This window comes from Rattus norvegicus, chromosome 19, assembly GCF_036323735.1.
Source record: "Rattus norvegicus strain BN/NHsdMcwi chromosome 19, GRCr8, whole genome shotgun sequence".
Lineage (NCBI taxonomy): Eukaryota > Metazoa > Chordata > Mammalia > Rodentia > Muridae > Rattus > Rattus norvegicus.
In genome coordinates, this window is record NC_086037.1 from 50,057,238 (window position 1) to 50,084,300 (window position 27,063).

The 27,063-nt window shown below is 51.2% G+C and overlaps 4 protein-coding genes across 23 annotated transcripts; 2 read left to right on the forward strand and 2 right to left on the reverse strand.

Moving 5' to 3' along the window:
• Nucleotides 1-93: 93 nt before the first annotated feature.
• Nucleotides 94-10,897, forward strand: Hsf4 (heat shock transcription factor 4). Of its 7 annotated transcripts, none has more exons than XM_063277904.1 (14): nt 94-632; nt 1,186-1,294; nt 1,415-1,542; nt 1,638-1,762; nt 2,005-2,080; nt 2,216-2,280; nt 2,719-2,821; nt 3,075-3,199; nt 3,321-3,548; nt 5,038-5,134; nt 5,231-5,296; nt 5,411-5,489; nt 5,837-6,947; nt 9,336-10,897. In XM_063277904.1, exons 1-13 carry the CDS (start codon nt 510-512, stop codon nt 5,989-5,991), a joined length of 1,479 nt encoding a protein of 492 aa, XP_063133974.1. In that variant the 5' UTR covers nt 94-509; the 3' UTR covers nt 5,992-6,947; nt 9,336-10,897. The 7 variants fall into 7 exon arrangements, with proteins under 7 accessions (XP_063133974.1, XP_063133975.1, XP_063133973.1 ...); XM_063277905.1 differs by having other exon boundaries at nt 5,411-5,480; XM_063277903.1 differs by lacking the exon at nt 9,336-10,897 and having other exon boundaries at nt 1,415-1,703; nt 5,837-6,167.
• Nucleotides 9,256-10,938, forward strand: Nol3 (nucleolar protein 3). Of its 2 annotated transcripts, XM_006255542.5 has the most exons (3): nt 9,341-9,635; nt 9,771-10,124; nt 10,227-10,938. In XM_006255542.5, the coding sequence occupies exons 1-3, from the start codon at nt 9,341-9,343 to the stop codon at nt 10,232-10,234; spliced, it is 657 nt and encodes a 218-aa protein (XP_006255604.1). In that variant the 3' UTR covers nt 10,235-10,938. The 2 variants fall into 2 exon arrangements, with proteins under 2 accessions (NP_445968.3, XP_006255604.1); NM_053516.3 differs by having other exon boundaries at nt 9,256-9,635; nt 9,771-10,923.
• Matcap1 (microtubule associated tyrosine carboxypeptidase 1) lies at nt 10,741-19,478 on the reverse strand. Of its 4 annotated transcripts, none has more exons than XM_017601360.3 (8): nt 19,029-19,478; nt 18,409-18,791; nt 14,679-15,295; nt 14,453-14,596; nt 14,061-14,193; nt 12,992-13,297; nt 12,804-12,901; nt 10,741-12,013 (listed from the first exon to the last, which is right to left on the reverse strand). In XM_017601360.3, the coding sequence occupies exons 3-8, from the start codon at nt 15,237-15,239 to the stop codon at nt 11,849-11,851; spliced, it is 1,407 nt and encodes a 468-aa protein (XP_017456849.1). In that variant the 5' UTR covers nt 15,240-15,295; nt 18,409-18,791; nt 19,029-19,478; the 3' UTR covers nt 10,741-11,848. The 4 variants fall into 4 exon arrangements, with proteins under 4 accessions (XP_017456849.1, XP_017456850.1, XP_063134360.1 ...); XM_017601361.2 differs by having other exon boundaries at nt 18,433-18,791; nt 19,029-19,371; XM_063278290.1 differs by having other exon boundaries at nt 14,679-15,461; nt 19,029-19,371.
• Nucleotides 19,479-19,523: 45 nt separating this feature from the next.
• Nucleotides 19,524-27,041, reverse strand: Exoc3l1 (exocyst complex component 3-like 1). Of its 10 annotated transcripts, XM_017601219.3 has the most exons (15): nt 26,904-27,041; nt 25,348-25,451; nt 24,641-24,770; nt 24,284-24,459; nt 23,992-24,211; nt 22,298-22,907; nt 22,108-22,225; nt 21,897-22,022; nt 21,697-21,797; nt 21,362-21,472; nt 20,516-20,645; nt 20,276-20,398; nt 20,043-20,198; nt 19,826-19,950; nt 19,524-19,751 (listed from the first exon to the last, which is right to left on the reverse strand). In XM_017601219.3, the coding sequence occupies exons 3-15, from the start codon at nt 24,684-24,686 to the stop codon at nt 19,562-19,564; spliced, it is 2,232 nt and encodes a 743-aa protein (XP_017456708.1). In that variant the 5' UTR covers nt 24,687-24,770; nt 25,348-25,451; nt 26,904-27,041; the 3' UTR covers nt 19,524-19,561. The 10 variants fall into 10 exon arrangements, 9 of the variants coding, with proteins under 9 accessions (XP_017456708.1, XP_017456711.1, XP_063133980.1 ...); XM_017601222.3 differs by lacking the exon at nt 25,348-25,451; XM_063277910.1 differs by lacking the exon at nt 26,904-27,041 and having other exon boundaries at nt 25,348-25,771.
• Nucleotides 27,042-27,063: the final 22 nt, after the last annotated feature.

The window sequence follows — 27,063 nt, forward strand, 5'->3', positions numbered from 1 at the left end:
ACAAAGGCTGGAAGGACAGTCCCACCGGACATTCAAGAAGGAGACCTCAAGGGCCTTTGTACTGTGACTGTGGGGGATCGGGATCCGGGCACCCTATACCCCGAGACTGACCAGTTCCCTAGCCTTCTCGCAGACCGGGCAAGTGCAACTTCACCCACCACTCTATCTGCCCGCCCTTACCTAGGTTCCACTATGTCCACAGATGAACTAGTCCTTTCCAAGCCCACAGATGTTTTCTCCCAAACAACACAGACAGAGAGGAACTTGAGAAGGATGAGACTCGAACGTGGGCTCGCCCACCCACACACCTACGTTTCAGCCAGTCCTTTCTCTCTGCCCGTGGCTGGGCCGCTGTCCGAGCCCCGCCTCTAGGGTTCGCACGCGGCCCCCGCCTGACCCGGCGCCCAGGGGCGGAGTAGGGCGGGGCGGGCGGCAAACGCAGCACTTTCACGGCTTTGACAAGCCCGCAGCGGCCGGGCTGGAACGCTGAGCCCGGCCGAGACTGCGCCATGCAGGAAGCGCCAGCTGCGCTGCCCACGGAGCCAGGCCCCAGCCCGGTACCTGCCTTCCTCGGCAAGCTATGGGCGCTGGTAGGCGACCCAGGCACCGACCACCTCATCCGCTGGAGCCCGGTGAGGGCTGGGGCCCCTCAACTCCCTCAGTGGTCCCCGGGATCCCTCCAATGTCTGTGAACACCCATGTCCACCCAGCCCCCGCCTGGGTCTGGGCTGTGAGTACCTCAGTTCAGCTGTCCAGAGTGGATCACGGTGGAAGGGGTGTGTGAGACAAGGATGAGGAGAATTAAGGGTCCTAGAGCCTACAGGGACCTAGGTAGTTCTCACTTTACTTCATCTACCCAGGGAAAAAACAGGCCAAGAAAAGGGAAGAACTAGCTTCGTCTTTGGCTCAGAGTCAGGTAGAGTCTGGGACGGGTCTGAGATGGACCCTGGGTTGGCGTGTGCTAATTCTTTCTGAGAACTGCATATAGATCTAGTTAGGGATAGGAATTCTTCGTGGTTATGACAGGATAGGCTCTACATGATACAGACCTGGCCAAGTCCTACCTCCCAGCGAGGTACAAATCTGTACCCCACAGTGAGTGAGTATGGCCCAGTCGTGAGTGGCACTCACTCACGGAGTCTGGTCCCCACCCGCTTGCGGATGGTTGTCGTTCGTTCTCGGTAGAGTGGCACCAGCTTCCTCGTAAGTGATCAGAGCCGCTTCGCCAAGGAAGTACTGCCCCAGTATTTCAAGCACAGCAATATGGCGAGCTTTGTTCGTCAACTCAACATGTGTGAGTCCCTTTGACCAGCGGGGAGCGGGTTGGGGTGACTTAGTGCGGAGGATGGAGCGACTCACACTCACACCCCACCCCCGCCCCGCCCCGCCCGCCGTTCCGCGCACCGTTCCTCAGATGGTTTTCGGAAGGTGGTGAGCATCGAGCAAGGTGGCCTGCTAAGACCAGAGCGTGACCACGTTGAGTTTCAGCATCCGAGCTTCGTGCGAGGCTGTGAGCAGCTACTGGAGCGCGTGCGCCGCAAGGTGGGACAAACTGCAAAATATGGGGAAACACCAGTGTTGGTACTTATAGCTCTGTTTTATGTGTCCCCGGCCCGGATGGTGCCTTCTGCCTGCAGGTACCTGCGCTGCGAGGTGATGACACTCGATGGCGTCCTGAAGACCTGGGCCGACTGCTGGGAGAGGTGCAAGCTTTGAGGGGAGTGCAGGAGAGCACGGAGGCACGGCTGCAGGAACTCAGGCAGTGCGGGACAGGGAAGGAAGGGTGGAGTTATGGATGAGAGGATACTGGCCTCCTAGGGGTTCTGGGCAGTTCCTTCCGCTCTTTGGTTGGAGTCTCCATGCAGACAATGGGTCCAACTCTGGAACTCTAACCTTATAAGATGCGTGTCCCCTTGGCTGGTCAGAGTCTGGACGTCTCCATTCTGTGGGGCATGGTCCCTGGACAAACTCAGACGCCTCAGCATCCTCCTACCCTTTCCCCAGGCAGAACGAGATCTTGTGGCGAGAGGTGGTGACGCTGCGGCAGAGCCACAGTCAGCAGCACCGGGTCATCGGCAAGGTGCTCCTCTGCCCCAACCTCTTATCCTTCCCCACTCCTTGCTACTGCACATCTTTACCCCTTTCCCTTTGACCAGGAATTGCCTTTCTAGGGTGAAAGGCCTGGCTAAAGTATAAATTAACCCTTTCTTTTCAGCTAATCCAGTGCCTGTTTGGGCCACTTCAGACAGGGCCCAGCAGTACAGGAGCCAAGAGAAAGCTGTAAGTAGAAAAGTCTGTAGTGTTGACACCCGAATTCCCACCGCCAGAACTCCCTTCCCTGTCAGGGACCCACATCCACAGGCCCTCCAGGAATCTTCATTCTTCTCTCTACCCAGGACTCCCTGCTCCCTTCCTATCCTGGAACCCCACATCTTCTCCCCTCTTCCATCCCCAGACCTTACTCTCAAATTCCTAGGCCTCAAGTAGGCATCCCTGACTTGGGGCTCAAATTAAGCTCTCTCTCTTCCATCACAACCCCCAAAGGGCCCCCATCTCTCAGGGAGCCCCTTCCACTCCGGCATGTGACTGATGCCCTGGCAACAGGCCTCAGCTCTGCTGACTTGGCTGCTGGGGCCTGAGGGAGGGAGAGACAGTGAGAGGGAGAGAGGGAGGTGCAGGCTGAGGGGCATGGAGGCCTAACCTGCCCACCCTGCACAGGTCCCTAATGCTAGATGAGGGGAGTGCATGTTCAGCATCTGCCAAATTCAATGCCTGCCCTGTGTCTGGTGCTCTGCTCCAGGACCCCTACTTTATCCAGTCGGTAGGTGTTGTTTCCCCTCTACCTCCTCTTCCTGGGGCGCAGATAGAATTGTGAGGAAGCTGTTTCTTCTCCCTATCCTCCCCCCAACACACACACACAAAAGATGGAAGGCAACATTTGACCATCCGGACCTAGGCTCCCCAGCATAGATTCATTTTCAAACCTTGACCCTTAGACCTGGTCCCAGTGGGGGCTTGGTTGTGCTCTTCCTATAGTTAGAGGTCAAGGGCTGGGCCTAGCCTTCTACTTGCAGCCCCTCCCAGAGACCACCGTGGGCCTCAGCCCTCACAGGGCCAGAGGGCCTATCATCTCTGACATCCCAGAAGACTGCCCATCTCCTGAAGGACACAGGCTTTCTCCCTCCAGTGCTGGCAGGAGGTATGGAGAACAGGGGTCTGCCTTCTGGGAACCCTATGGGAAAGGGCCTGCAGCCCACAAGCCTGTGGAGGTGGGGGAGAGGTCAGTGTCGGGGTCTGGTTGAAGCTTTTCTCTGGTGCAGGGTGAAGGGCCTGGCACTGCTCAAAGAAGAGCCGGCCAGTCCAGGGGGGGATGGCGAGGCCGGGCTGGCCCTGGCCCCAAACGAGTGTGACTTCTGCGTGACAGCACCCCCACCGCTGCCCGTGGCTGTGGTGCAGGCCATCCTGGAAGGGAAAGGGAGCTTCAGCCCTGAGGGGCCCAGGAGCATACAACAGCCTGAACCAAGGGGCCCCAGGGAGGTACCTGACAGGTGAGCAGAGCCAATGTTGATGGTTTATAGATAGACAGAAAGTATCATCATCATCATCATCACTTAGAAAATGGAAATTCCCAGTCAAGTCACTAAGCACCCTGTGATAGGACACTGGAATTTACATCTGAGATTAGTTCACTGGGATGAATAAATATCCATAGATAGATAGATAGATGATAGATAGATAGATAGATAGATAGATAGATAGATAGATGGAGCGAGCTATAGATATATAAATATATACACTTAAGAACCAGTTGTAGCTTGTCTTAGTAGCACAGAGGTGTCAATCCAACTACTTGGGAGACTAAGGCAGGGGTATCGAAAGTTCAAGGCTTGCCTGGGCTACAGTGTGAGCTCAAGACTAGTGCTACTGGTAACTTAGTGAGATTCCATCTAACTGTAAAAGGAAAATCTGGGAGGAAGGTTCATCAAGTACAACACTTGTCACAAAAGCCTCTTAACCTGAGTTCAACCATAAAACCCACGTAAAGTGGAAGTAATCAATTTCATGAAACCATCTGACCTCTCCACACGCCCCAACCCCCAGACACATAACACACACACAATAATAATAATAATAATTATTATAAATATAAATATAAATAAACAAGCTGGAGGTGTGGGATCATGCCTTCGATCTCAGCACTAGGGAGGCAGAGGCAGGTGAACCTCAGAGTTTGGGGCCAGCCTGGTCTACAGAATGGATTCCAGGACAGCCAGGCTACCCAGAGAAACCCTTTCTTTCTCAAAAAGCCAAAAATTAAACTAAGATTAAGATAATAATTTAATTATTAATTAAATAAAAATAAAGGGAAAGGGTGGCTGGGTTGGGGACATAACAGTGATAGCATATGTGTCTAACATGCTCAAGATCTAAATTCAAACTCCAAGACTGGGACACAAAATACATAAACAGCAAAAAACAACCCCCCCAGAAAATCTCTACTAGTATTCACACTTATATAGGAAGGGGACAGCTCCCAAGACCTCAGGTCTCAACTAAGAAACAAAGGCAAACTCAAGGTAACTGCTTAGAATCTGGGCCTGGTGACATTGCTCTGCTATAATGCCAGCTCTAGGGAGGAGGTAGTGGCCTCAGAGTCCAGAGTTCAAGATCACACTTGGCTAGCTAGTGGGGGGGACTGGCCTAAGCTACAGAGGACCCCGTGTCAAACAACAGCAAAGATTCCCCTTTAGCACCCAGGAAGTTAAGACAAGAACATGGCTGTGAGTTTGAGGCCAGCCAGGACTGCACAACAAGACGTTGTCTCACTCCTTCCTTGGAGAAATTTTTGAAAAGGAAAATAAAACCTCCCTTATTAGGGAGAGGATTGAAGGAAAGCACCTTAGCTTTTCTCATGCCTCCTAGCAAGTTGTAGTTGTTGGAGCAATTTAAACCAGATGACGCACTATTAGTCCTAATAGTCCGTAGGAACTAATAGTAGGTTGGTAGTATAGACCAATAGCAGTTCTTTATGCACAGGGGAACTCTGGGCCTGGATCGCGGTAACCGGAGCCCAGAGAGTCTGCTGCCCCCCGTGCTGCTTCGGCCTCCCCCTGAAACTGTGGAGCCCATGGATGTGAGTATCTCTTTGCCTGGGGTAGGATATAAAAACCCATGAAGTTGAGCCCTCTGTGCAGCCTTTGAAGGCACCACTCACCTGAGCTCTTCCCAGGCGCTGGGTCCTAGCCTGCATGGACGAGAATGGACCTTGATGGATCTGGACATGGAGTTGTCTCTGGTAAAAAGGGAGTGGGAAAGGCCACACACTTGGGTTCATGGCTGAAGGGTTGCCCCAGGGACTCCTCAGCTTTGAGCTCCCTTCTCAGCTGCTTCCTGGGGTTCTCCCATGCAGATGCAGCCTTTGGCTCCAGAGAGGGCTGAAGCTGAGCTGACAGTCAAGGACTTGACTTCTTCAGGTGTAGGTAATGATGGTGAGACTCCTGGGTAGAAGCCACAGTAGTTTGGTGGACTTGGCAGCTTGGGTAGGGGTTGGGGCTAAATTCAGGCTTCCCTGAAGAGCCTTTTAGAGTTGCCCATACCATTTGTCATTGTGTGAGAAGGCTAAGGTCAAGAATGATGTTTTAAGCCAGATATGGTGTATGCTTGTAATCCCAACGCTTGGGAGTCTGAGATAGAAAGATCATGAATTCAAGGCAGCCAAGCCCCTGCCTTGAAAACCGATGTGTGTATGGGTAATGCTACACCTTAACTGAAGGGGGCTCTCCTCCCGAAGAAAGGGAGAGGGTACCTTAGCCTAAGCACATCTTACTCCTCCTAGGGAAAGACCACACGCTGGGAACCCCACTCATGCTAGATGTTCAGGCGGATTTGGAGGGTGCAGCACTATCGGTGCCTGGGGCTTTAACCCTGTACAATGCCACCGAGAGCAATGCTTCCTACTTGGATCCTGGAGCCAGTCCCTCCTCTCCCTGAGATCTGCACCCCTCTGAAAAAGCCTGGCTAAGGAGCCAGCACGCAACAGCACACCCCTTTAGGCTTCCTGGCGCCCCCGCCCCCGCCCTGGGAGGTGAGCGAAGCCCTCCTATATGTGACAGCCTCTCTCCACTACCCCAGTGAACCCTGCAACATAAACTGCATTCCCTACTCTGTTTCTGTCTCTCTCTCTCTCTTTTTTTTTTTTTCCTACCAACCAAAGATCACTAGAGTCGCGGGTGGGTGACGATTTTGCGTTTATACAAGTGTTCAGATGTTCGGACTTAGAAACGTCTATACGCGCTCGGATTTTCATGGAAGACCCCTCTCCCTGGTACTTGGAGAGCCAGTGCTAACTCTCCCACTTGCACTGAGATGTCGGCCTGGCGCTGGCCAATGTAACCTCCAAGAAGCAGGCATTTCTGTGCCACATCCAGCTCCTCAATACACGTGTCTCTGATTCTGGGCAAGTCGGCTCCTTTCTCTAAACTTTATCTGTGACAGGCGGAGGGAAGAGTCCTGGAAGGGTAAATTAAAAGCACCTAGCAATTAGAAAGTTGAGAGAGGGCTGGACAAGTGAGACAAGTGTACCAACCCCCTGACTCAAATCCGGGTACTTTGGGACGGGAAAGACTAGCGGACTATGTGTCCGCCCCTGCCAGTACGTGGCCTCCACCACTAGCGTCCAAATTCGCAGAGCCAGTGAAGCATGCCCTTCCCCCCACCCCATTCCCAGCAGCCCTGGCTGCCCCGCCCCTGTTACAGCTGTTGTTCGGCATACCCACCCCACTCGCTCGGCCCTTTCTGCACTGTCATCTGCCCCGGTGAGGCTCAACTCCGGAGTGGGGCCATCTGAAACGCTCCGGACCACAAGCCCGGCTCCACCCAGCAGGGAGGGAAAGGAAACAGATTGGGCAGAATCCTGGGCCTCTCACCACCAGCACCGGAGCTCGAAGGTCTGTGGGCCTCGCCCTTTGGGAGGACTGAAGCTCTAGGACTGAGTGGAGGGCTAGTGAGGGTATCCTTGCGACCGCGCATGCGCGGCCGGCTCCTGCTCCTCGTTTCCCCCACAATAAATCCCATTCAGCCAGCAAGCTAGGGATCCCAGACCCCATCAGGACTCCTGCTTCTCCACTCGGGGCTCGGGGTAACATTTAGGCTTGTCCACTGATGCACTGAATAGGGCATAACCAGCATTCACCTTAGAGGGGTGATAACCTCAAAGGGAAACACAGCTAACATAAAAATAACTTAGGGTACAGAGAGGGGAAAGAGGAGGCCAATCCTGCCTCGAAGTCGGGCCAGAATAGGTGCTGACATCATCCCCTTCTCTGTAACCAGTGATGGGAGACAGTCTTTGGAAGCTTCATTGAGGACAGCAGAGGTCCTGAACACACAGTGTAGTGTGGATCCCAGTAAATAATAGTAATGAGGACCAAAGCACACAAAAGGAGCGACCAACCTTTGAACACCCCAGGAATTGGGATAGACATGGGAGCATTTGAGTCTTGAGGGCTGGGTCCAGAGAGTAGAGGGGAGAGACAAGGATCCCAGACCCAGGGAACAGCATTGGCAAAGGCTACAGTGTTAGGATCACAGTTCTCGCACGACTGAATAGTTGGATGGAAACAGCAAAGAACCTGGCTATCCAGAGTGGTGGGAGGGGATTAAAATAGCCAGACTAGGTAGCTTAGATTCTTTGATGAGTGAGTATCTGAGACACAGAGAGAGGGTGGCTGTCTAGGCCTGGCATTCAGCTAGACAAGGAACATTATAGTTTAGGCTAGGGCAAGTCAGATTCCAGTTCTACTGGGTTTCTCTGAGCCTGTCTCTTCACCCATAAAACTGGAACAACAAATTCTACCCTAGAGTTGTCAAAGTGAGGGGAGTTGGAGTGATGGAGTGAGGGGAGGGGTGGAGTGTGTGAGAAGTACTCAGATATTCATTGTCCCAGGAGGCAAGCTGCTGCTGGTGGGTTTAAGGAGCAGAACCCAATGGAAATTTATTACAAAGCGTCTGTCACATATGGGACATGAAGGGAGGTGGGGGCTGGGGGATGCAGAGTACCTGGTCTGCGCTTAGTGGCCTTAGGGAAGAATTGACATTTAGATATGAGGGGTGGAGACCCAAGGTGTGAAGTCCCCAGGAACAGTACAGTGTGAGTACTGAGATGTGGGGTGCATGAAGTATGTGTGTGTGGTTGGAGGGAGGTTATCACCCAATGGGATGGGAAGAAGGTAGGTAGAGCAGAGACGTTTTGGGTAGAGGAGACTGAGAAAGATGCTGTCTGAACAAAGATAAGGCAAAAGGAACGGCCAGGTTTCTTTTCTCCTTAATGTCAGGGCCCTTATTGGCCGGATTAGGACACCCAATCCAGTTGGCAGTAATCATAATAGGTAGGCAGTAGCTGGTAAAAGATAAGCAGGGGGTTGGGGATTTAGCTCAGTGGTAGAGGGCTTGCCTAGCAAACGCAAGGCCCTGGGTTCGGTCCCCAGCTCTGAAAAATAGAAAAAAGAAAAAAGATAAGCAGGGCAATTAATTTATACTTGGTTCCTACGGTTTGGTACAGGCAGCCCCTCAAAATGGATAATACATGGAGAGGAAGCTAAAAGCTTGGTAAGCAGTCCTTAGTGGCTTTTAAGAGCTGGACATTTCAAGGTCAAAAAGAGACCACTATAGGTCAAATAAGAGATGACTGTAAGTGGCTGCCGGGCCATCAGGGAAACAAGTGGGTCGTGGATGCCAGGAGGTCTGTCAAAAATGAAAATTCAGGAGTTCTGCTTAACCTGGAAGAATCCCGAGAGTATGTTGACAGTGGAGAGTGAAGGGACAAGGTTCTGGAATGCTGGGCAGGTGTTAGGTGAATGGAGCATGGGGTGCCTTGGCACTCCCGGTGCAGACCCGATTGTGTGAGCGATCAGGCAGCCTGCCCTGATTCAAGGTTTGCTTCCGGGTTCAGAAGGGAGGTATGAATCAATCCTAGGGTTTTCTGCCTATTTGGTTAAGGAATTGAGTTTTAAAAAAATAATTCAGTTGGATAAACTGGATCTCCACTGGTGGCCAACTGTGCAGGTGTCTGGGGCTTAGGAGGGAGGTCCTAGCTGGGGAGAACACTCAACTGACAGCTGGACTCTGCAAGAAGAACCTGAAGAATCAGGACAGAAGCAGCGAAGAGGCTGGAGGGTGAGTTCTGTGCCCCTGGTCTCTAAGTCTTGTGCTGAGGAACCATACAGACTCTGATGTGGAGATGAACTTAGATAACTCCTCAGAGAGGCCAGTGTAGGGGAACGCAAATTATTCCCCCACCCTACCCCCATCCACAGCTTCTCTCCTTCTTGATATAGCCCAAATGGGTAACATGCAGGAGCGCCCATCGGAGACCATTGACCGGGAACGGAAACGGCTGGTAGAAACATTGCAGGCTGACTCTGGGTTGCTGCTGGACGCGCTGGTGGCCCGGGGCGTCCTCACTGGGCCTGAGTATGAAGCCTTGGATGCGCTGCCTGATGCAGAGCGCAGGGTGCGCCGCCTACTGCTGTTGGTGCAGAGCAAGGGCGAGGCAGCCTGCCAGGAACTACTGCGCTGTGCCCAGCAAACTGTGAGCATGCCAGACCCGGCCTGGGATTGGCAGCACGTTGGGCCTGGTGAGCACCAGGAGGGTGGAGCCTTGATGAATTGAGGGGCGTGGATTAGGGGCGGGGCGAAGCAAAGGGTAAGGGAGAGCAGAGAATGTAGAGGTAACTAACCACAGAGGGGAGAACCACTTCCTTCCTTCCCAGGCTACCGGGACCGCAGCTATGACCCTCCATGCCCAGGCCACTGGACGCCAGAGGCACCCAGTTCAGGGACCACATGTCCTGGGCTGCCCAGAGCTTCAGAGGAAGAGGAGATCGGAGGTCCTGAGGACTCTGAGGCAGTACAGCCTCGAACACCAGAGGAGCCAGAACTAGAAGCTGAAGCTACTAAAGGGGATGAGCCAGACCTGGAACAAGAAATGGAACCAGAACCAGAGCCAGAGGTAGAACCGGAGCCAGAGCCGGAGCCGGAGCCGGAGCCGGAGCCGGAGCCGGAGCCGGAGCCGGAGCCGGAGCCAGAGGCAGAGCCTGACTTCCAAGAAGGGGATGAGTCTGAAGGTTGTGAGAACACCTAAACCCTAGCTTGCAGGCTTGTTAGAAATTGTGGACTGGGAAGTAGGGGTTGATCCCCACTCCACTGACCATCATTTTCATCTCTAGATTCTTGAAGGCCAGAATATCCTTACCTGTCCAAATCTGATTCAAGCTGGATAAGATCTGGAAACCTGCCAGAACTGGACCAAGTCAATGCAGCAAGACTCCATTTACTGCCAAATGAGTAAACTCGGGAGGGTTAGCCTGGACCTGATTCTTCACAACTCAGGCTCTTTACTCAAGAATGGTCTGAATCCCACTGACCTGAGCAGGCTTGTGTGAAAAATACCATCCCCCCCACCAACAGTATTCCACTCCCAAAGTAGCCCAAGCTGTATTTCTAGAGATCTTAGATTCAGGCCCCTAAATCAGACCCTCTTCCACTCCCTTTTTCCCCCCTCAGGGGCCATTTGGGAGCCCAAGTGGGCAACACTTCTACACCATGGAAACGACTAGACTTAAGAGTATCAAGCAAGTGAAGGTGGCTGGCTGTCCATCCACACACAGAGAGAAGTCTTGGAGCTCACAGTCTTGAAGGGGGGACCTGAGAGAAAACTGGAGTAGACAGAAGCCACACGCATCATTGTAACTGCTCTTTAATTGTCTGGCCTTCCTCTGAACTGGGAGCTCCGTGTGGGGTGTGGGGTCTAACCAGTCACAGACATACACAAGGAGCTCTGTACATTATCTACTAAGCAAATGAATAAAAACTTCCCAGCTGTGTTTCCAAGCTTTCACAGATGGAAAAATTAAATAAAAAGCCAGGGTTAAGTAAAAAGCATACTGTCCCAATCTCTCAGGGCTGAATCTGAAGTGAAAATGAAAGCCTTACCAGGGTCTGTACTTCTGGCCTGAATGGAAGATAACAAACCCTCGGGGCCTGCCCTGCAGGTTTGATTGTGGTCGCTCCTCGCCTGTACTGACCACTGCCAGAGACCAGCTATGAGGCTGTGGTCAAAGACAGGCACAACCAAGTCTAGTGTGGGGACTGTGGGTGGGGCCAGGTGCTGGACTCATAAGACCTGAAGTTCAGTGGGTCTGTGTGTGTGGTCAGAAAGGGGTCTAGGAACAAATGGTACTTTCCAAAGTGTCTTGCCCCTGCACAAGGAGCTGCTGCTTCCCAGCCCCACCTGGAGGCATGGAATAACACATGGAGGCAATTGTGGAACAATGTATGACCGGTGAGACAGACAAAATGCTGAACGGCAAAGCCCAGCCCAGCTGGGTCCTTCAGTGACAGACAGAACCCTATGCTCAGGCAAGTCACCTCAGAGAGGATCCCCACCCCCACCGGCCCCAGTGAGAGGTAGACAGTAAGAATGTTGAAGGAGCACCAATAGACCAGGTTTGGTTGGGGGAATGAAAGAGTGGTACCAGACACCCAGAGCCATCTCATGCAGGAACAATTTTCTATTCCCAAACCAACCCACATTTCTATTCACACTCAGCTCCCATCCTATCCCCCCCCCTCCTCTGTTCAGGAGTTTATGTGACATGCTGCGGCTAGTTCACAGGCCCCAGGAAGGTTAGCAAGGACAAAAACCTTCTGATGTTGCTTCTCATCTTCCCAAGATGCTCCTGTCCTCCCAAATGCCCCCAAGAAACACCTAGGCTATGGAACCATAAAGAACTTCGTATTCTGATCTGAGACCTCTGCAAGAGCTTCTGTCTATAACCCTTAGCCAATATCAGTCAGGCAGCAGGCGGCCCAGCTCCGCTTCATCTAGCCGGTTGGTAGTCATGATGTGTTCCAGCTGCTGCCGGTAACGATCCAAGTCCTTCATGAAGTGGGGCACTCTGGTTTTATCTAGTACCCCATGGGGTCGCAGTTGTTCCACATCTTCATAGGAGACCTACAGGAAGAAAACTAAGCCTCAGGGCTAATCAAAGTGCCTGGCTTTCAAGTGCCTGATGGCCCAGGGCCACTTGCTCCCAAGATGATGCCTTCATTCTTCATTGACTCCTACATTAGATACCTTCAGGCTCTATCCTGGGTCTTCTCTTTCTCTCTCCATCTTTTATCTACCTTGAACAATGCATTCCTCTGCAGCCTGGCTTATCCTCTCACCTCTAAATAGTATTCAGTGGATACCTGGGATTCTCTCAGGTTATCTCCCATATCCAACAAAAGACTGCTGAATGTCGGCTGTCTGTCCCCATTCAGAGAGTCCAACAGATAAAGAGTTCTATTATCTGTAGTGGCCACTGACCGGTTAGGTCAGACCATTATCAATTCTGTCAGAGCGATGGAAGACCTTCTGCTCTGGCCTATCTAGGCCTTTCATTTCCTGCACTTCCCATAGGACATCCAATAGGAACCTCCTAAAGAAAATAAATCCATGTCCACACATTAGGATAGCCCTCCTGATCCCCTTTGCTTTCCCTAACCTGGTACAGGATGAGGGCCTTGATTCCTGGCCATTTCTCCCACCCTCTTCCCCAAAACTTCTTGACTGCTCCCTGTCTTGGAACGCTCACCTCCCTTAACACATATGCACACACCTGCAGGCTAGGTCACACACCGGATCTGGGCTACCAAAACTTTGTTTCCTTTTATCTGCCTTCCCAAGTATTCAGGCCTTCATCGAATATGACTCAGAAGGGCAAAGAAGGATGAGCTAGTTGGGCCTTTCAGCCCTTTACCTTGCCCAGCGAGGTCAGCAGCTGGAAATCGATGGTCTGACGGTGCCGCAGGATGCGCAAAATGCCATCCAGGTACACCTGGTCCTTGCTGAAGCAGCCTGTGAGAGGGATAACCAATCGAGCCTTACCCAAAAGCCACCCTTCACCTTGCCCCGGCTTGAGCATTCTCCCGACTCCACAGTTCCCACCTGGCAGTGAGGTATCCGTCTGTCCTCGCTTGGCACGGACGCAGTACTCCCAGCGTACATCCTCATCTTGCACGTATTGCTCCAGATCCTGGAAGAGCTGGCGGAAGGACATGTGCGCCGCCTGGTGGATGGTATAGTAGAGCAGGGCGGCACGCCACAGGAACGGTTGCTTTCGAAACAGCACACTATGCAGGCTGGCCAGGCCCTCCTCAGTGGGATTGGCTGGCCGAAGGCCGTATTGCTGTCTGCCTTCAGTACTGTGCCATGGTTGTCGCGAATTATTCACACCACGCAGGTAGTGGGTGCCTGCAGGGAGGATGGGGAGGTGGCAGAACTCTTAGATCTTCATGCCCCGCCCCCAAATTCACTTCATACAAGTCATCCCAAGCCCTACCTAACTAAATTCATTCTTAGCCAACTCCAGATAACATGAAGACGTCTTGGTTCAGGGCAATGTCTTTTCTCCCCATTTTCTCATCTCCTGCACCCCAGTTCATACTGCGTGTCCCAGCCCTTATAGAGACCAAGCACGTGCCACCTTGCGCCAACATCCTAATGCCCAAGCCAATCATCTTGGCAGTCATGCAAATGCTCCAATCACGACCATTTCTGGCCTAGAGCAACAAGATTCCTGTCTGGTGAGAACGGACAGGAACTAGTGTCTTGTGTTTGCCTCCCTCACCTGGTCTATCTTCTGAACTTTTATCCCTACAATTTCAAGCGATTCCTAGGATCTATCTAGCCTGCCACCCACCCTGGAACCCCACAGGATTCTTTTTGGCCTCTCAGAACCCCTTCACTGTCAAAAAAAAATCAGAAAAGAACTGGAGATAAACTCGAAAGGAAGAATGCAGGTCAGTCCACGAGTGAGCAGGCATGTTTGCCTGGACTACTTTTACAAACACAAAGGATAGAGTATCTGCTTAGGTATGAACAAGCCTGTCTTCTCACAGAGGGAAGGAAGGGGGAGAAAGAAGGGGAGTACTGAGACCCCCCCCCCACTACCCTACCTCCATCTCTCCAAACCTTTCACTCCTACCCACCCACCCAGTGCCGCCCATAGTCTGACCTATCTCGTGCCGAAGCATGCCCTCCAACCAGTACTGGCGGGCTCCGGTCAAGTTGATGGCCAATGTGGGTCGGCTGTTCTCCACCATCATCACTGCCTGGGACAGCAGATCTTCACTCAGTTGTACAACAACCTGCAGGATGGCAGGGCTCTGAGTCGTGGCTTCCAAGTCCTGATAGCCACTGTGCAGACAGGCACCCGGTGCTACAAGGCAGCCAGGCTGGATGCTGGCTAAGATACCCACCCTTCAAAGCCAGCTTTTACCTCCCTGGGACTGGGACAGGGATATGTCTGGGGAACTAGAGCAGGCCAGATGTGTAGCTGGGCCTATTAGCTAGGTGACCTGATTTGGGGCACACAGAAGATGAGTCTTATAGATAGAGCAAGCTTACCTCCCCAACACAGCCCTCCTTCTGCATGTATCTGCGCACAATGGACCAAATTTGGCACTTGGTCAGCAGCTGACCCCCTGTGGCAGCCTCAAAGTTTTCATAAGTGCCAAACTTCTCCAGGACAGCCTTAATGATGCCAACTGCCTGCACACAGGGCCACAATCACTAGTTAGGTTAGGTCCCTTGGGTAATCAAGGCCAGGGTGAAATGGGCAGGAGGAACTGACCTGATGCATGAACTGCCCAGAGGCCTCCTGGTACTTCTCCAGCACACTCATTGGCATTGGTTCCTGATACTCGAACTGTGGATTGTAGGCATAATGAGACTGGAAGAACTTTTCCCGTTCCTGGTCCATGTTAGTTGGCCGCAGGGCCACCAACATACAGGGGCTCTTGTTGCTACCACTGACTACATCCTTTCGAATCTTAGCAATGTGAGGTAAGGAGGCTGCAGGCCGTAGGGTCCCTCCACCTGGATCACATCCCCGTCCAAGTGGGGCTTTGCCACGCCCCCGCCGGCCAGTACTATTTACACTGTAGGTGCTCTCGCTGCGCTTCATGTGGCTACGCTGTTCCAAGTGCAGCTTTGAGAAGGTCTGCCACATAGTCTGGTGCTGCAGTGCTGAGGGAACTGCCAAAGCCAAGGGCATAGCCAGGGACTGAGGCCAGGGATACAGGGGTGGCCCATTTCGGTTTGAGGGCTTCAGCTTATGGTGCTGAGATGGGGAACTGGCAGGTGGGCTGGGGGGTGCCTGCTCATACACCTGGGTCCCCGAGTCCAGTACCATTCTCTCCTGAGGGTCACATCCAGTTCTGTCGTGACAACTTCCCAGACTGTTGACCTCTAGGGACACAGAACGGCATGCAGAGACCAGCATGAGTGGATGTGGTCAGAGGAGAAAGCCCCTGTCCCATGTTATCCTTGTTGAGTCCAGAGTCTGCTGCCAGGAACCCAAGAAATTCTCCACCCTCCCCAGTGTCTGCTCCTTCACCAGGCTTATGCAAATAGTCTGAGGTGGAACAAAGCAAGAGAATAAATTGTATACATTTTCCTATTTACTGGAATTCTCTCAGACCGTTAGATCTAGAGCTAAAAACCAAGGCCTTAAACATGGTTTAATTTCAATGTTTAGCACTTACCCAGTCTGAGAGTTAGCAGAATACAACCTCAGATCCCTACATGGACCACAGGTGAGAGAGGCCCACAAACTGCTTTGTACAGATGGCACCTCCCTCTTGGCCTAGCTCATTTACATCCTCCTGCCCATTGGTAACCAAACACTTGGAGTGAGTGCACTTGCTCAGGCCAGTCCCTACATGAAGTCCTCTCTCTCTCTCTCTCTCTCTCTCTCTCTCTCTCTCTCTCTCTCTTCCTTTGGTTATCTGTTAAGGAGGCAGAGGAAAACCAGCACATTCAAACTAGCCCCTGGCCTGTCAATTACCTGAGGTAGCTTTCCCAGTGAGCATCCAAGGCCACTGACAGAGAACTCCCCCCTAACTCTGCCAGGGCTCAGTGCAATCCACTCTCTCCCCAGAGACTGACTGAAGACTTCAGCCTCTTTACTCTGTTGCCTGCTGAGGAACTCAATCCCAACCTATATCCTTGATCCTACATCACCCGTCTTTCTAGCACCTGAATTCTTTCCATCAGCAGAAATACATGCTGTTGTCCTTCCACCCTAAAAACAAAACGAGACCTTTCCACGAATCCACGCCTAACTCCCCCCACAAGAAGCTATCTGTTGCAACACAATACCCAGAGTCACATACAGAGTCCCCCTTTTCTTTCCTGTTCACTCCGAAGTTCTGCTTCCCAAACTGCCACTGAGCATGTATGTGTCCCACTGCCCATCAAACTGAGCTGACCAAGGTCACTTAATGGTCATCGTATAGATCTGCAGCACCTGGTGCAGCTGATTCTTTTAGCCTAGGAACGTAATGCACATTTCCCTTTCCAAACACACTAGAACGTACTTGTCCACCCACATCACTCGCTAGCTGTTTCTTCTTGGTCTTCCTTGTATTATCAACCTCTTTTTTTTTAAAGATATATTTATTTATTTTATGTATATGAGTACACTGTAAATTCAGACACACCAGAAGAGGGCATCAGATCCCATTACAGATGGTTGTGAGTCACCATGTGGTTGCTGGGGATTGAACTCAGGACCTCTGGAAGAGCAGTCAGTGCTCTTAACCGCTGAGCCATCTCTCCAGCCCCTATTATCAACCTCTTAACACAGTAATATCCCAAGTCTTATTTATGGCAAATTCTCTTTTCCTTTTATACTTACATCCCCGAGCGGCCTATGAGTCCATCCAATTTTGTGGTTTCTTGTTTTGTTTTGTTGTTGTTATTGTTTCTTTAAAAATATTTGTTTACTTTGTATATATTAGTACATTGTCACTGTCTTCAGACACAATAGAAGAGGCCATTGGATCCCATTACAGATGGTTGTGAGCCACCATGTGGTTTCTGGGAATTGAGCCCAGGAAGAGCAGTCAGTGCTCTTAACTGCTGAGCTATCTCTCCAGTCCTTCTTATTTTGTTTTAATGCAGGGGATCAAACCCAGAGCCTTGTACACATTAAGTGGCCTCTCCAACTGGCCTATATACCCAGCCTTCACTATCATGGTTTTAAATAAATCAGTTTAGACTCCTCCCTTTAAACCAGTATCAACACTTTTCAAACATATCTTAGAGTATCCCTGTGTAGCCCATGTGGTCTTCAACTCAAAATCTTCCTGCTTCAACTTCTCTGGTCTTGGGTCAGGATTAAGCCAACATACCTGATCTTCAAGACGTCTTTACTATTTAACAGATACTTTAAACTGAATATGCCCATTGTATAAAAATGTACCCCCCATAGACTACCATGAATCACTTGTCACTTTCTTAAAAATCTTCATAAATATCATACTATTAGAAAAGATCACACACACACACACACACACACACACAAACACACGCACTCAGGAGAGAGAGAAAGAGACAGATAGACAGACAGACAGACTGACTGACAGAGACATGTTGGGAGTTGATTAAATAGGGGGATGGAGAGGGTCTGGGAGGAGTTTGGGGGAAGACAAAAACATGATCAGAATACATGGAAGTGTTTCAATAAAAAAATGTAAATACAGAAGAAAAGCTGCCCTCTGTCAGATGAGCTATACATGTCTATAATCCCAGCACTCGAGGCTGAAACAAGAGAATTGTGAATTCCAGGCCAACCTGGGCTACATAGCAATACCCATCTTTAAAAGCTTTAAAATGAGAAAAAAATAAGAAAGAATGAAAGTCAGCTCTAGCAAATCTCTACAGAAGAGCAACCTCCTCTCTCTCTGGAACTAAGCTTTGTCTGTTGCAGTTGTTGCCACTGAAGTCTACTGCAGCTAACGCTATGTCTGTACCATAGATCTGGTGGTTTAATCTGTTTTCTCCTTTCCATAATTTGCAGCTGTGCTTCCAAAGCCCAGAACAGTTCCTGATACAGCACTGTAATCAATAAATGAATGAACTAGAATCATGGAGCTGGAGAGATGGCTCAACAATTAAGAACACTTGCTGCTGTCCTCTGAGGACACAAATCCAGTTTCTAGTATCCACGCAGGATAACTCACAACTGCCTATAACTCCAGCCTCAGGAAGTCCAATGCCGTCTTCTGGCCTCCACAGGCACATGCATGTACCCATATCCAGAAATAAAAAATAAAAATAAACCTTTAAAGAAAAAAAAAACTGGAATCCTTCCTTCCCCAAACTTAGATTTCCCCGACGAGACTTGATCATCCTCCTCAGAGTCTTCCTCCACCTTGCCTAGTGATCAGCTGCTTGAAAAACGACTTCTAGTCTCAGATTTCATTCACCCTCAAATTGTATATGCTTCTGAATGTCTACTGACCACTGTCTGGGCCATTTCCCCATTCTTCCATTTCCCCTTCGTTCATTCCACCTACCTCCTCGTAATTACCAGAATTCACCTGTTTCTTTCACGTCTCAGCTTCTTCTGCCAAGAATTCTTTTGCCAATGTGTCCCTGGAGCAACCTCTTAACCATTTTTCAGGGCTCGATTTAGGCCTCACTTTCTCTGGGAAGCCTTCCGGATGTGTAAAGGGTCCCGGGGTCTTGATGGCTTCTTGACAGCCCTAGGCTGTCATGGTTGGAGGCTAGATCCATATTTCCCCACAGTGCCCTGAACTTGAGGGTCTGATTCACCCTCAAGTCCCACGCACTCACTAGTCGCAGAATGAATGAATTCAGGGTGAGGCTGGAGTCCCTGACTGCTGAAGGCGGGGTCTGGTGACAAATGAGAGGGTGTGGCCCACACCAATAAGAACCCCTAGAAAGAGATAACGTGGGAAAACAACCAATAGGAACGGAGAGATCTGGGAGGGTGTGCCCTGAAGACAAATAGAGGGCGTGGGACAGTGTGAAGGGCGTGCCCAATGGAGGGCGGGGCTAGGAGACAATGGACCGGGGGCATTCTCTAGTAAATCAAGAAGGGTCAAGTCTTAGTCATATTTAGTCTCGGTTTTTGGAGTGGGATAGGGGTTCGGTCCGCGTGCCGCGCCCCCACCTGATCACGCCTCTTTTGCTGTCCGCAGTTCCAGCTCTTCAAAGCCGATCGCTGGCCGCCGAGACCATGGGAGCCCGCGCCAAAGACACGCGCACTCGGGGGCGCGCACGCTCACAGGAAGACGCACTGTCTTGGACACGCCTGTCTCCACCGTAGGGCGTGCTTAAACTCACTGTGGGCGGAGCCAGGCGTGCGAAGAGGTCGGAATTCACTGCCTCTATAGGTCCCTGGATCCGGTCTGGTCCTAGACTTCCCTCTCCACGAATTTCCGGGCTTCTAAAGTGACTAGAGAGGGCAGTGAAACCATTTACTGAGTACTCCACGGGAGCCCAGGGTTCGGGGGACGCAGTCCACAAAGAGAGCAGATGTCTGCATAGGCGAGATGCTGCCAGAATATTAGGACTTCAGCCAGGATTAGGTGTACCACCGTGCATGAACCCCCTAATTTCACCCCTGCTTTTGACACCGGCGCACCCCAACACATAAATTCAGACGTGCGGTAAACGTGGCTTTATTACACAAACAGATGGGTGTCAGGAGCAGGGACCCGAGGGGAGGCAGGAGGACAGAGAGGGCGTAGGCGTCGGTACCAGGCTGAAGAGTGCCCGGCGGCCGGTGGAAGGTGAAGGCGGTGGACCGGCCTGCAGCGAACTGAGTGCTGCCTGACGATGCTCTCGGGACACGTCTCCGCGCAGGTCCAAGAGGGCAGAGACATGATCCTCGCTGCAGGAATATCACCACCATCAGCCCAGCCCTCGTCCTCCTGGGCTGCTCCTCCCCTGTCCCCTTCCTCGTACCTCACGTCGGGAAATTGTTGCCTCAGGCCTGCCACCTCGAGGCCAAGCAGTGTGGGGTCGTGGAGGTTGAGCAGTTCCCTCAGCGCGAGCAGGACGGGCGCGCAGTGAGCGCTCTCCTCCAGGCCCTGAACACGTGGGAACAGGGTTTCTAGCCGGCCCTCGACTCCCACCCGACTTCAAAGATTCTCGACTGTCTGCCCTCCCAACGAGCTCTCACCAAACCAAGGAAAAGCTCTTTAAGCTGAGCAGCATCGTGCTGAAGGCGCTCAGCCGCCTGGCTCCGCTCGTCCGCACCGCGGCACACTAGGCGGCCCTGCATCAGCGCCCTGAGGTAATGCAACACCACGGTTCGTTCCGTCTCCGTCAGCAGCAGCTGGAAGACGGTAACCAGTTTGAATGCAGGGTCCCACCAGCACTGCCTCTTCCCCAGCTTTCCTCTCCCCGCCCTACCTGAACAGCAGGCTTCCGTACGCGCCAGAAGTCCTTGCAGAAGTGCAATGTCTGCTCATACACACTGTCCAGCAACTCGGAACTCAATAGCCATCGGCGCGAGGGCAGAGCGGCGAACAGGGGCTAGGAAAAGCATAGCAAAGATGGGGCTAGAGAAATGATCCGGGTCCCGCAAAGACCACCATAAATATACCGTGTTTCCCCTTCAAATTACCATCCAGACTGGGATGGCAAACTCACCTGGAGCTCAGCCTGCAGTACTTCCAAAACCAGGCGGCAGATCCTCCTCTCTACGTCGTCCAGAGCGGCTTCGACTGGAGCTAAGACCCCGGAAGTTTCCCCGTCGGGCAGCAGGACCGAGACTGAAGATCTGGACCAAAAAGTGCGACTTCAGGACCAAGGCCAAGGCTCGCAATGGCCCTCTAAGAGTCATCTATTCTGGCGCCACCTTGTGGTGCAGTATCTGGTGGGAGCCGGGGCGGGAAGGGCGGCTAGGAATTTATGAAGGGCTCAGGTATTCTGTAAGGCTAGGAAGGGTATGCCCAGCGGACTTGCCTCTAATGTAACCTCAAGTTAAGTTATTCTTCCTGTCATTTTGTTTTAGAGGGGAGTTAATCTTAGTCAAGATAGAAGTAAAAAGTCTCGGCTTGTATGTCTGTCCTCCCTGTGTGCCCACCACAAAGGGCATAACTCTCAAGAGAGCCAGGCCTGAGGAGGCCAAGAAAGAACCAGTTTGAGGCTAGCCTGGACAAGACTGCAACTCTTGTCTCAAAGGAGGAGGAAGAGTGGGAGGAAAACTTTCTTGTTCCTAGCCGTAATGTCAGACATCTGATACAGAGTAGAGCTTTGATAAGTACTTGATGAAAGGATGTAGTAGATTTAACATATTTATCTAATATGATTCTCTGACTATTTTGTTGTTACCCAAGTAATACTAGTAAGAAAAGTGACAGGTACCTTATGCTACAACTGGTAATTAGCAGAGCGAGGATTGGAACCCCATCTTTGTGAGCCCAAAGCAGTTCTGGTGTGGATGGCATCCATGTTTTATAGGAACTCAGAAGGATGTTAGTGAAAGTGTACTACCTCAATGCTGATTGGTGGTTGAAGGCAGCCAGTAGGTAGGGCACATAGTGAGGGGCCACGGCTTCTCCCCTGAGATGGTCTCGGGAAAATCGGATCAGAGAGTCACTGAAACTGCAGTGGGCAGAGGAGTTTAGTTTGCTGCTAACCTGGCACCCCCACAGCTGCACCCCCAGAACTCTTGTCCCACTTCCAAGTATGTGTTTAAAGGAAACACACACACACACACACACACACACACACACACACACACACACTGGTGTGTCCTGTTCACTCAGAGCCCTTTGGCTGACTGGGAGCAGGGCTGGAGATTGAAGATGAGCCCCTGCTTGGCAAACCTTCTCAAGAATGCACCCAATTCTGACACTGCCATGTCATGCACCCGCCGATGCAATGAGTCACTAATCAGACTGGTTACTTGAATGTTTTCAGCCAGGATCTACAAGCAGGGAAGAGCAGCCTTTCAACATTTCCTGGGCCCGCCCATCCCCCTGTTCCATATGACAGCTGCCCACTTCCCTGGGCTCCTCCCACCTACCTGCAGTACAATGGCTGGCATTGGTGAGTGGTAGAAACCGGATGGATCTGTGGTGGGCTCCTGTTCCCGGCTCCATTCGGCAACCTCCCCATCTAGTGCCTTCTTTAGCCACTGAGCCACACTTACCTGGGAAGAAAGAGTTAAGGAGCAGCAAGATATATCAGGGTATTGACAAGACATTCAACTAGACAACTAGACAGTCACTAGTCACCTGGACCTGAGCCACAAATGCTGCCTCCAGCTGCTCAATGTTCTCTGAGGTCAAGAGGGGCTCTAGCTGGGACACATCGGCCTCAGGCCCCAGCTCCAAGTTCCCCATCATTTCCTTCCTAGAGATGGAGAGCAGGATGTCATCCTAAGACTCTAATCTTCCCACTTCCCGCTTCTCCAAGGACACTCACCCCATGTACACATGCAGCGCCCAGTGCAGCAAGGCAAAGGTGTCAGCAGCTCCTAGCTCAGGCCCAGAAAGGAGTTGCTGCAAGCTACGGCGCAGGCCACTGTGCAGGGTGTGGGCCCATAGCCGAACCACGTGGTAGCTTGGTGGGCAGCAGGGTGCCACCAGTGCTTCAGCTGTTGCCAACTCAGCAGGCAAGGCTACCTGCAGAGCCTCAAGCCACCCTGACAGGGCCCCTGGCTCAGGAAGCACAGGCGATGCAAAGTGGAGCTGCTCCAGGCCTTCCTGTAGTGCCCGAAGACATCGCTGCCGCCAGTCTCGGGGTGCCTGTCCCAGGATTGTGCGCTCAGTCTCCACCTCTGCCACTCGAATAGCAGCTACCAGTAGGGTTGGATCTTCACGGGCCAGCCGCCCTGCAGCTCCTGCAGCCGCCTCCACGGCTTGGCCCAGAGCCTCAGCCAGAAGGCCAAGCTCCTGGAAGATTGGCAACTCCAGCCCTCCTAAGGGTGTCCATGTCTCCTCTTGCAGCTGCTCTAGCTCCCGCAGGTTCACATATGCCTCCAAGAATCGCTGAGCATCTATCAGGGTCTGTGTGTGGGCCACTGCAGCTGGTACTAAGGAAGAAAGGAGACGGCTTGAGGTCTCAGCCTTCACTCCTGTTCTATGGGTACAGCAAGGGACGCTGAGGTATGGAGATGGGTGTGATGTATTAACTATTTAATAATAAGCACAGTAAAGCACTGGTTCATCTGAACATCCAGGCTAAGGCCTAGAGTTGGGCCATATGTCAACCCCTGAACCAACAAAACGTGAGATCAAGCATTCCAGGAAGGTGGCAGATGGGAGAGATGGATGGCTCAGTGGTTATGAGCACCTGCTGTGATTCTCAGCAGCCACGTGGCAGCTCCCAACTGCCTGTAACTCCAGTTCCAGGGGAATCAAAGTCCTTTTCTGACCCCCGCATGTACCAGGCACTCAACGTGGTATACATCCAGACACTCCAAACATTCACTTAAAATAAAATTCTCAAAACACAATGGACAGGCAGACAAAATAAATTGGAGAGCTGCTAGTTGTTACTCTTCGATCTTGTTAGGAAATACTTACAAACATAAATGCTTATCTATTGGTATTTATGTCAAACATAGGTGCATATCTATTGGTATTTATGTGCATATATATTGATGCATATTTGTATGGATACAGGTATGTGTTGTACTCTGTATATATGCGTCATTTGGGATGATGCCTGGGATTGAATTTAGGGCCTTGTACATGATAAACACATGCTCTACCAGAGCTACAGCCAACACTCTTTCAGTATGTAAACCACTGTGGCTGCAGCCACTTAATTCACTTTCCATGTTGACTTTAACATCCCAAGCTTGAGAACCGCAAGATGAGGTGATTGTGCCTATTTCTTTTTTTTTTTTCGGAGCTGGGGATCGAACCTAGGACCTTGCTCTTGCTAGGCAAGCGCTCTACCGCTGAGCTAAATCCCCAACCCCGATTGTGCCTATTTCTTACATTCTTTGAAGCTGAGATTAATCTCCTGGATGTCCCTGGTGTATCTCTCCATGTAACCTCCTTTCCTAGTGTCCCAGCCGCTGATCAATATGGGTGTTTGTGGACTATTAGAAGCTAAAGTTCAGGGGTCTCTACCCTCCACCCTCCCCACATACCCCCCACCCCACTCACCTGCTTGTAATCTTGGCAACAACTGAGTCAGGATCTGGAGTTGTTTGTGCTGGACGACACATTCCCTCATGGGTTCCAGGGTTTGTGAGGTCTGAGACAAACCCTGGAGTAAGTGATGGGCCTGTCTCAGGGCTTCTCGTGTTCCCTGCACAGCCTCAAGGGCTTGAGTCAGCTGCCACACACCAGTCTGCACACCTTCCAGGTATGACTGCACCGCTGACTTTGGAGAGAGGTATCGAGTAAGGCCTGGCCAGCCCTACAGCCCACTCTAACACTGCTGCTCCTTACCCACCTTAATTCGCGCTTCCAAGGAATAGTTACGCTGTACTTCACGGCTTCGGTACTGGCCCAGCCTGGTCAGCTGCTCTGGCCTGTAGAAGATGCCTGAAGCCCACTTGAGCGCCGCTCCCCGAGCCAGCTGTTCAGCCCTCTCCTGCTCTGGCCACTCAGGCCTTGGGCAGGAAGAGCCTGGGTGGTTGTGTCAGTCAGGGAGGGTCTGTGGTTAACAAACCTGCTGCCCTTCTGTTTTCCTCAGGACAGCCCACTCTTTTCGGCCCTATAGAGTTCTAGCTAGACCTGACAGGAAAACCCACCATTCCCATTTGTCTTCACATCACCCTTCCCCAAGTCCAGCCAGTAAGGCTCATACCAGGAAGAAGTCTGGGTTGTATTTTGTCCTTGGCTGCTGAGTCCATGGTGTGCCTCAGGAAGCTGCAGATATGGTAGGAGTGGGGGCGAGAGCCTGCAGTAGCTCAGGCAGAGTGGATGTTCCTTTGACCCTACCAAGAAAGAGGAGCAAAGTTCTTGCAGAGCCCCTTCAGGAAATAAGAGAGAGGGACATAAGCTAGAAGGGATACCTGGGATATGGGGTCCTCTGGGGTTATGGGTTCTACCTCTTTTGATGCCGAGTGAAAGGCTGCGAATCAGCATAACTGTAAGTCCCCCTTCCTGCTCTGTAACGCCCCAAACAGTTTGGTACAGAACTTACCAGATCTGACCGGTGTCCAGTTCTCCCTCCTCTGCAAGTGGCCTTGGCCTTGAGAATAGCCTTCTCTCTCCTGCAGAACTGGGCACACCCTCACTGCTCACGGGACCTGAGGGACTCTAGCTCCTTTGGCACCACCAGCCAAATTCCTCTCCCCAAGGAAACCTCTTTCCCACTTCACAGCCCAGAAGCCCCTTCTTCCCCTCAAGGCCCCTCCCTCTTCAAAGCAGAAAGGAAGGAAGTTGAGTCTCTGGCACTTTATTCCCAACAGGAAAAGCAACTGCACTGAGGTGGGGAGAGCTGGGCGCTACTTCCTGTTGGGTGGGGGCAGCCGTGGACTCCCCGTGATCACCAAGTCTTGACCAGCATACCTTGACTTCTAAGTGCTCAGGAAACACATATGCACACATAAAGCTGACTTAGCCTCAAGCTGGTTTGAAGGATGACCCCCAAGTGTTGGAGTAGCTGCAAAGAACTTGAGAGTATGAGAACCACTGATGAGTGATATGCCTTGGTAGAGGAAAGATCACCTGTAGTGAGGTGAACGTATAGTGGGAGATGGCAGTCAGGGATTGTAAAGGTTATATTGTGGGCTGGAGAGATGGCTCAGTGGTTAAGAGCACTGACTGTTCTTCCAGAGGTCCTGAGTTCAAATCCCAGCAACCACATGGTGGCTCACAACCATCTGTAATGAGATCTGATGCCCTCTTCTGGTGTGTGTAAAGACAGCTACAGTGGGGGCTGGGGATTTAGCTCAGTGGTAGAGCGCTTACCTAGGAAGCGCAAGGCCCTGGGTTCGGTCCCCAGCTCCGAAAAAAAGAACCAAAAAAAAAAAAAAATACAGTCTATATAATAAATAAATCTTAAAAAAAAAGGTTATATTGTTCCTGTAAGTGATAGGGAGCCACAGATGACACTAGACGATGATAATGTTGCACCATCCAAATCTACCCATCAGAATAGACCCTCATTTCCAAGCTGCCAGAAAAGCTAAAGTTCTGAGTCAGTATTGATATCCAAAGGCCTCTATAAGTATCCTTGCTGAGCATGAATACCTCAGGAAGACTACCCCAATTTCAGGCCCCATTATAACTAGATCTTCTGAATTCTGCCTGTTTTACTCTCTTACGAGTGTGAATTTGTGTCCAAGAGGAACTGACCACCATAAAGACATAACCATAAGTGATAATGTTAAAAATAAGTAAGACTTGCCAAGTGGCAAGATGGCTCAGAGATCAAGAGCACTTGCTCCTCTTGCAGGACTTTGATTTCTAGCACCTACCTGGTAGCTAATAAATGCCTGTTAGTTCCAGCTCCCAAATATCTGACACCCTCTTCTAACCCTCCCTGAGCACCTGAGCACCTGTGCACATGCGCCCAAACATACACATACACACACCATCATCACCACCACCACCACCACCACCACCACCACCACCACCACCACCACCATCACCATCATCAAAATAATGATTAAAAATAAAAACCTTTAAAAATCGAAAGATAAATGAGACTTGCAAACATACAGTTCTTCCCATATGTCAGAAACTTGCCTTAAAGGCTTTGCTCATATTCACACACAGGCAAGTACCTTTGCACGGACTAAGTAGTGGTTGGAAACAAGACTCCAGGTCACTGTGAACTGTATGTAGCATGGAGGCCAGAGAAAAATAATGCTGGAACTAAATAAGAGTAGATAGTAGAAGTCCGAAGCAAGCTATTTATTGTTAGTGCTTGCAGTTCTGACAGGAACAACAGGAATTATCTCAGAACAGCAGAGAAGCCTTTAGGATCAGTTTTAAGTAAATAGGATAAGCTTGTGGCTTATGGCTTCCCTTTGCTAGATGGAGTGTTCAGGCAGTTAGTAGTTTGGGAGCAAGTTAGCAAGGAATATTCGGGTGGTCCCTCTTCATTACTGCTCACTAACCTCCTCCATTTCCTACGATACAATTTTTCAGGTTTCTTAGCTGTCCTGAGGAGTTGTTTTCGTTTCCTTTGCAAATGGTACATTTGTCAATGGTCCCCAAAATTTTGCGTCAAGATCTACAGATAGGAATTGCACCAGATACCCTGGGAAGGCGCGAGAC